Source organism: Pan troglodytes, chromosome 18 (assembly GCF_028858775.2).
Source record: "Pan troglodytes isolate AG18354 chromosome 18, NHGRI_mPanTro3-v2.0_pri, whole genome shotgun sequence".
NCBI lineage: Eukaryota > Metazoa > Chordata > Mammalia > Primates > Hominidae > Pan > Pan troglodytes.
In genome coordinates this window covers 29,983,607-29,992,004 of record NC_072416.2, presented here as the reverse complement: position 1 = coordinate 29,992,004, position 8,398 = coordinate 29,983,607, and the positions used below count along the sequence as shown (strand labels likewise).

General features: G+C 52.2%; 1 protein-coding gene across 17 annotated transcripts in view; it reads right to left on the bottom strand.

The window, feature by feature from the left end:
- Positions 1–636: 636 nt before the first annotated feature.
- IL4R (interleukin 4 receptor) overlaps positions 637–8,398 on the bottom strand; it is a 93,576-nt gene continuing 85,814 nt past the window's right edge. For all 17 annotated transcript variants that reach the window (XM_063797722.1, XM_009430532.5, XM_510892.8 and 14 more), the window contains 3 exons: positions 6,433–6,511; positions 4,610–4,659; positions 637–3,172 (listed from right to left, as the gene is read on the bottom strand). In XM_063797722.1, coding sequence (XP_063653792.1) covers positions 1,588–3,172; positions 4,610–4,659; positions 6,433–6,511 — 1,714 coding nt within the window. In that variant the 3' untranslated portion in view covers positions 637–1,587. The remainder of the gene's footprint in view (positions 3,173–4,609; positions 4,660–6,432; positions 6,512–8,398) is intronic.

The window sequence follows — 8,398 nt, the reverse complement described above, 5'->3', positions numbered from 1 at the left end:
TAAAGACCTTGCTGATAAAACAGGTTGCAGTAAAGAAGACGGCTCTAACCCACCAAAACCAAGATGGCAACAAGAGTGACTTCTGGTTGTCCTCACTGCTACACTCCCAACAGCGCCATGACAGTTTACAAATGCCATGGCAACATCAGGAAGTTACGCTATATGGTCTAAAAAGGGGAGGCATGAAGAATCCACCCCTTGTTTGGAATATAATTAAGAAATAACCATAAAAATAGGCAGCCAGCAACCCTCGGGGCTGCTCTGTCTATGGAGTAGCCATTCTTTTATTCCTTTACTTTCCTCATAAACTTGCTTTCACTGACTCTATGGACTCGCTCTGAATTCTTGCATGAGATCCAAGAACCCTCTTTTGGGATCTGGATCTGGACCCCTTTCAGGTAACACTTTCTTGGTTTGTGTCCTTCCCTGCCTCAGTTCCCCACTACCTTAGCAGGGTTTCCTGGGATTACTTCCTAAATCAACTATTTGAATCCTTGTTTGGGGAACCCAAACCCAGACGGCCAGTTTCTTAACCTCTTGCATCCTGGTTCCTCTGGATGGGTGAATTCCAGGAGTTAACAGAGACACAGCACTCACAGCAGTGTCTGGAGGTATGTTTGGTTAATACATAAAAAATAAAGAGACAAAGAAACTTTATTTATACAAAACTCCACCCCTTCTGTTCTACTCTCCTCAGCAAACACAGATAACAGGTGATGAAACTAAAACACACAGACGAGCATTACTCAACCCAAGGTTCCCGCCTTCCCTAGCACCTGAGGTCTGGGCCAACGTGCAGGGTAACTGCTGCCTTATGCCTGCTGTCTGGATTGCCCGGCCCACAGGGTGGCTGAGCATATTTATTCTGGGGGTTCCATGCATACGAGGAGCCCCCAGTCATACAGCTGGGCATGGGTGTTTGGCAGCAAATTGTCCCTGCTTTAGTCATAGCAATTTTTCATGTCCTCTGTTGCTCCCCTTAACTGAACACCCCTTGACAGCCGGGATTCTGCCTCCAGCATCAACCTAAGGAAGCCCTGTTAAATGAATGAGCACGTCTAGGCAATGACCACCCTCCCTGAAGTTCAATTTCTCATCGATTTCCCAAGGCCGCCCAAGTCATTCCCTTGATGGCTGTGTTAGTTTCTAGGCTCGGCTTCTAGTTCAGTGAGACAGAGGCAGGTGGGCCTCTACGTGGGCCATGGTGATCTGGTGGGCAAAACATGCCTTGGGCAGTTACAACAGGGACAGTCTGCTGCAGAAGCTGTGGAGGGAGCAGCCAACAACTCGTTCACAAGTCGAGGTGCCCAAGGGCCTCAGTTTTCCTGCAGGGGCCTGCCGTGGGGCACAGCGACCCAGTGCCCTCTACTCTCATGGGATGTGGCGAGCCCAGCCCAATGCTGGGCGGGGTCCAGTCTCTGCAGCCCAGTGTTAGGCCAACGTCAGTGGGGCCAATCACCTTCATACCACGATTCTTCAAGTCTTTTGGAAATCTGCCAGCCTGGCTGCCTTCCAGGAGGTGGCATTTCCCAGGCATGGATAAGCCCTAGTCCTCATCTGCAGACTCAGCAACAAGAGGACATGCACCTAAGAGACCCTCATGTATGTGGGTCCCACGGAGACAAAGTTCACGATTTTGGGGGTCTGGCTTGAGCTCTGAGCATTGCCAGGGGCAGGATGGAAGGACGATGAGGGTTTAGTCTTCTCTGAGATGCCCGAGGGTGCCAGGGAGGCCGGACACAGGCTGGCCTCCAGTGGAACCCCACCTGGAGAGGGGTCTGGGGCCCTCAGGGGGGTTGTAGGGGGCGAGGACCTGTCTCCACAGCAGCAGCCACAGCAGGGACTGGCCACGACAGGGGTCTGGCCACCATCCTCCTGGCCATGACACTGTTTCAGGTGGCCGCACAGGTGGCAGGTGAGGGCTGAGTAGACAATGCCACTGCCCAGGCTGTCCACAAGGGGGTCTGTGGCCTGATCCTGGGGAAGTGGGGGCTTTGGCATGTCCTCTACCTTTTCCCCCGGCTCCAGACCCAGGTGCTCTGGGGAGCTGCTTGGGAGATGTGAGCTCTGCGGACTGCGAGGTGGCTCCCTGTCCAGTCCAAAGGTGAACAAGGGGACAGGGACTGGGGCAGGGTCCCCAGGGCAGCCAGGAATGAGGTCTTGGAAAGGCTTATACCCCTCTTCCCCACTGCTAGCCCCAAACCCACATTTCTCCGGGGACACAGCACTGCTGGCAAGCAGGCTTGAGAAGGCCTTGTAACCAGCCTCTCCTGGGGGACCCAAGCCCACCACCGCACTGGCCTGGGTGCCACCCTGCTCCACCGCATGTATAAACTCCCGATAGCCACTGGTGGGGGCCGAGACGGGGGCTGCAGCTGCCCCATGCTGGAGGACATTTCGGCGGAGGATCTGCTCCCAGGTTTCTGGCTCAGGTGGGGGCACAGTGGTTGGCTCAGAGAGCTGGGGGACACAGGGCATCTCGGGTTCTACTTCCTCCAGGTGTCTGGCCAGCAGTGGGTCTGGACCCAGCTCTCTGGGACACGGTGACTGGCTCAGGGAGTTGCTGAAGCTGCGGTAAGCAGGGTTGCCTGCGATGACGAGGGGCGTCTCTGTGCAAGTCAGGTTGTCTGGACTCTGGGTCGGGCTGGCAGGAGGACTTGGCTCCAGGTGGAGAGGCTGCTCCTTGCCCCAGGGAGGTGCCTCCTTGGGCCCTGCACTTGGGAACTCATCCCAGGGCATGTGAGCACTCGTACTTCCCGAAGGTGGGAGAAGGCATGACTCCCCCATGTCCTGCTGGCAAAAGCCCCCATTCTCCTCTCCGAGCAGGTCCAGGAACAGGCTCTCTGTTAGCCGGGCCACAATGCCCTCCCTTCCCTCCTGGCAGTCATCCCTGCTGCTCTCAGGCGATGCACAGAAGCTCCCTTTTTCTTCCTCTACCTCCTCCTCCTCCTCCTCCTCACACTCCACCGGGGCCTCAAACAACTCCACGCATCGCACCACGCTGATGCTCTCTGGCCAGAGGACTGTCTTGCTGATCTCCACTGGGCACCATGCTGATTTTCCAGAGCCCTGGAAAGGCATCTCTTTGGCAGCCTTGTGAGGATCTTCATCCCTTTTCATGTTGTGCTCCAGAAAACAGGGCAAGAGCTTGGTAAGACAATTCTTCCAGTGTCTGCAAAAGCAAAGTTTGGTCAGGGTTCAGTTTCGACACTTGAAAAACTCCTATTCATTCTTCAAAGCCCAGCCTGAAATCACCATGTCCTGATGGCTGTCTACTGCAGACATGCCTTCTAACGTTATAATCAGTCATTGATCAGTCTATGTTGCTAGAATGAGAAATCCCTGAGGGTAGGGTCTGTGTCTTTGGGATTTCGGGAACCCAGCATATGTCCTGGGCACCAAATACAAGCTCAGATCTGTTGAGTAAGAAAAAGTCTTTATGGATGATGATAATTAAAAGCAACACCATTATCCCAAGCCATGACCAATTAGAAAGGATATGGAAGCCGGGTGCGGTGGCTCATGCCTGTAATCCCAGCACTTTAGGAGGCTGAGGAGGGAGGATCGCTTGAGCTCAGGAGTTTGAGAACAGCCTGGGCAACAGAGCCCAAGCTGTCTCAAACATCTCTACAAGAATTAAAAAAAAGGAAAATTAGCTGGGCATGTTGGTGTATGACTGCAGTCCCAGCTACTTAGAAGGCTGAGGCTAGAGAATCACTTGAGCCCACGAGTTTGAGGCTGCAGTGAATCACTGCACTCCAGCCTGAGGGACACAGCAAGACCCTGCGTCCAAAAAAAAAAAAGAAAAGAAAAGATGCGAGATCCTAGGGTTGAAGCAGGGTCCTGGACCCCCTTTAGTTTCTGGAGTATGGAAAGGTCCAGCAGGCCCCAGGGAAGAAGCTAAGGAGGCCACAGTGGCGGGGCAACACAGCGAGAGCTTGTCTTTACAAAAACTTTTTTTGGTATTATTTTTTTTGAGACAAGAGTCTCACTCTGTCGCCCAGGCTGGAGTGCAGTGGCACAATCTGCGCTCACTGCAACCTCTGCCTCCTGGGTTCAAGTGATTCTCATGCCTCAGCCTCCTGAGTAGCTGGAATTACAGGCAAAAACCTTTTAAAATAGCCAGGTGTGGTAATGCACATCTGTAGTATCAGCTACTCGGGAGGCTAAGATGGGAGGATCACTTGAGCTCAGGAGTTTGAAGGTGCAGTGAGCTATGATCGCACCACTGCACACCAGCCTGGGCCACAGAGTTGAGATCCTGTATATTAAAAAAAAGGAGGGGAGTGTTCAGGATAGTGGCTATTTGCCGACAAGTATACAATTAGGTCAAGATTTTAACAACAGGCACGGCTGCTCTGGTTGTTAACTATAACAGCACTCCCAAGGGGTATCACCATGTACCTGACACACCAGTGAAACTCAGGGGGCTTGGCCAGCAGTCCACGTTTCCAGAACACCCCTCCTCCTGCCGTCCCTTGAAGGCTAATGTCACAGGGCAATTACCGAATGCAGGGAAGAGAAGGCAGACATGGAGCTAGGGGCTTGCCTCTCCAATTCTATCACCTTCCCAATGCATGCAGGCTGTGACCTAAGTTCAGATACATACGGGCACTTGGCTGGTTCCTGGCCTCGGGACCGCTTCTCCCACTGTGACCCCTAAAATACAGAGACAGCCAATGAAAGAGCAGAGTGGCCTTGCAGCCCGGCCTGGAGTACTGCAATGCTCAGGAAGGGGTGCAAGCCTCGACATCACACAGATCAGAAGTCCAACAGGTCACTTACGCTTTCTGAGCCTCAGATTCCTGGGAATTAATTACATTGTCCTAATATTTACAGGGACTGTGGTCGACGGCAAAAGTGGCCACAGAGGAGTGCTCTGAATCTCCTCCCATCCCTTGAATCTACACTGGCCCTGGGACTTGCTTGGGCCCATAGAATGTGATGGAAGTGATATCATGCCAGTGCTGCGCCTAGGCCTCAAGAAGCCTTGGGACTTCCCACCCTTGAAAACTGAGCCACTCTGTAAACAAGCCTGGGCCGGCCTGCTGGAGAGTGAGAGGCACATGGCTCAGGCACCTGCACTGTCCCAGGTAAAAGTCAGCCAACTAGGCTGGGTGCAGTGGCTCACGCCTGTAATCCCAGCACTTTGGGAGGCTGAGGTGGGTGGATCACCTGATATCAGGAGTTCCAGACCAGCCTGACCAACATGAAGAAACCCCATCTCTATTAAAAATACAAAATTAGCCTGGCGTGGTGGCACATGCCTGTAATCCCAGCTACTTGGGAGGCTGAGGCAAGAAAATTGCTTGAACCCAGGAGGCAGAGGTTGCAGTGAGCCAAGATCACGCCATTGCACTCCTGGGCAATAAGAGCAAAACTCCGTCTCAGAAAAAGAAAAAAAAAAAAAAAAAGCCAACTGTCAGACACGGAGGGAGGCTACGGGGACGGGTCAGCTCAATTCAGATCTGCCCAGCCCAGCCCAGCCCAGCCTCCCCCGCCACCCTCACTGCTGAGCCCAGCCCCAAATGCCAGCCTGCAGAAGCATAAGCTAAATAAAGTTGTTGTAACCCTCTACATTTCGGGATCATTTGTTACACAGCAAACACTAACTGATACATAAACGGCACTTGGTATTTGCAAGAGGCTGGAATATGCACTTTATATGTATTGTCTCAATAAATTCCAATATCTGCCCTACCAGGTAAACACTGTTATAACCCACAAGAGGAAACTGAGGCTCAGAGAATTAAGCAACTTGCTCAAGTCCACACTGCCAGTGAGTGGCAGAGTCAGGATTCAAAGCCAACACCACTAGATTCCAGAGTCCCTGGAAAAGCAAGGACCCTCAGACCTTCTCTTCTAGACAGGACCTATAATCCCCCTTTCTCCTTCCTAGAGAACTCTCATCTTGCTCAGGCAAACCCCACCCACTCACCCACAGGACCATCGCCTTGGGGAAGCTGACTCCACCCCTGGCTTAGGGGTGGGATACATTTCAGGCCAGTGAGAACCCGGAAGAGATTTGCTGGTGCTTCGGGGGCAGTTTCCTATGCTTAAGAAGAAGACACAGAAAGCCTGTCACCCTCTCCTTCCTCCTCTCCTTCTGGCCTCTAGCCCTGGTACTGGCACCTCCCCAGGGAATGACACAGTGATGATGACCCAAGGGTCATTCTCCCAAGGGGAGGGAAAAAAACAGGAAACCAACCCCAGAGAAGCCCACCCCAGGCTGGGATTGCCAAGGGGAAGGGCGGGAAAGCCTCTGGTCTGCTAATGACCTCATTCGGCTTCTGCCTCTGTCTCCCCTGCAACCCTCCTGACTGTCTATTTGCCATTCCAGAAGCCAGTGACGGTCCTTAACAGCCCAGGTGTTCTGAACCACACTTCTTCATGTACACAGTCCCACGTATCCTCATCCACGCCTACTCCTACCTGAGCATCCTGGATTATTATAGCCACGAGGCGGCTGCGGGCTGGGTTGGGAATCTGATCCCACCATTCTTTCTTAATCCTGAAAAACAAAAGGAAAAGGTGTTGATCTCTGAATTATTGACAGGTGAATGCTCCTCCCATAAAAGTGGTCGTTATCACCAATACTTATTTGGCGTCACAGATCAGGCTGATTAGTTTCTGGAGGTCAGACCGCTGATTCATCACTCTAACCTGGTGACATGGATTCTATTGCTAACCCTATTCTACAGATGAGGAGAGTGAGGCCCAAGGAGGTGGAGTGACAGCTGGTAGGTGGCAGAGCCAGGTTCACACTCCCGCATTCTGTTAACCAGCACAGAGTTCCTGAGGAGGCCACCTGTGTCCTCAGTGGGAATGAGACCCCAGGGGATTAGGAAAGACTCAAACTGCAGAGAGAGGATTCTAGGTTCCCCTCAACAATCCCTTTTTCAGAGCAGCTGAGGGCAAATGACCAGGGAATGGCCTGGGATAGCCTGGGAAGCTGGGGGACCTACGGAGAAACACAACCCTTCTCTCTTCCTGGCCTGCCTGGGGCCATGGTGCATCATCACTGGGAGGTAAGGTCCTCAGACCGCTTCTGAATTAGCCTCTGCCCATGGTTTCAATAAATAAACACATATTTATTGAGCACCTTCTATGTTTGACTCACTGTGCCTGGCCCTGAGGCCACAACAGTGAACGAGACAAAGATGCCTGCCTTGGTGAAACTGACCTTCAAGAGGGGCAGATGGATGATAAATGGAGACAGAAATGCTTATATGAGGCCAGGCATGGTGGCTCACGCCTGTAATCCCAGCACTTTGGGAGGCCAAGGCAGGTGTATCACCTGAGGTCAGAAGTTCGAGACCAGCCTGGCCAATATGGTGAAACACCGTCTCTACTAAAAATGCAAAACTTAGCCAGGCATGGTGGCAGGCGCCTGCAATCCCAGCTACTCAGGAGGCTGAGGCAGGAGAATCGCTTGAACCTGGAAGGCGGAGGTTGCAGTGAGCTGAGATCGCGCCACTGCACTCCAGCCTGGGGGACAACGTGAGACTCCATCTCAAAGAAAAAAAAAAAAAAAAACGAAAGAAATGCTTATATGAGGTCATTCATTCATGGTAATAAGTGCCATGAATAAAGATAAAGGGGTAGAAGTTCAAGATCAGCCTGGGCTACATAAGTGACAGCCAGTCTCTACAAAATGTAAGAAAATTGGCCAGGCACAGTGGCTCATGCCTGTAATCCCAGCACCTTGGGAGAACGAGGTGGGTGGATCACTTGAGGTCAGGAGTTCAAGACCATCCTGGCCAACATGGTGAAACCCCATCTCTACTAAAAATACAAAAATTAGCTGGGTGTCGTGGCACACGCCTGTAATCCCAGCTAGTCGGGAGGCTAAGGCAGGAGAATCGCTTGAACCCGGGAGGCAGAGGTTGCAGTGAGTCGAGATCGCACCACTGCACTCCAGCTTGGTTTTTGAGACTCCACTCTGTCTCAAAAAATAAAATTAAATTAAATTAAAAAAAGAAAATCAGCCAGGTGTGGTGGCATGCGCCTGTTGTCCCAGCCGCTCTGGAAGTTGAAATGGGAGGATCACTTTAGCCCAGGAATTGGAGGCTGCAGTGAGCAGTCACCGCGCCACTGCACTCCAGCCTGGGTAACAGAGTGAGACCCCGTCTAAAAAACAGAATGAAACAAGAAACCAAAGACAAAGAACAGCAAAGAGGCTGGCATGCTGGGATATGGTGATGGGGAGTGGGAAGAGGTACAGGTGATGGGGAAACTGAGGCTCAGAGCAAGGCGATCAGCTCAAGGTTGCTTGGAGGCATCAGTGACAAGATATGGAGGGGAATTTGCATTCCCTGCCTACCTAGTGTGTGCTGGGCCAAGAGTGGGCACTTTCATCAGTCATGTTAATAATCCTTAGCCACCTCTAATCCTGACT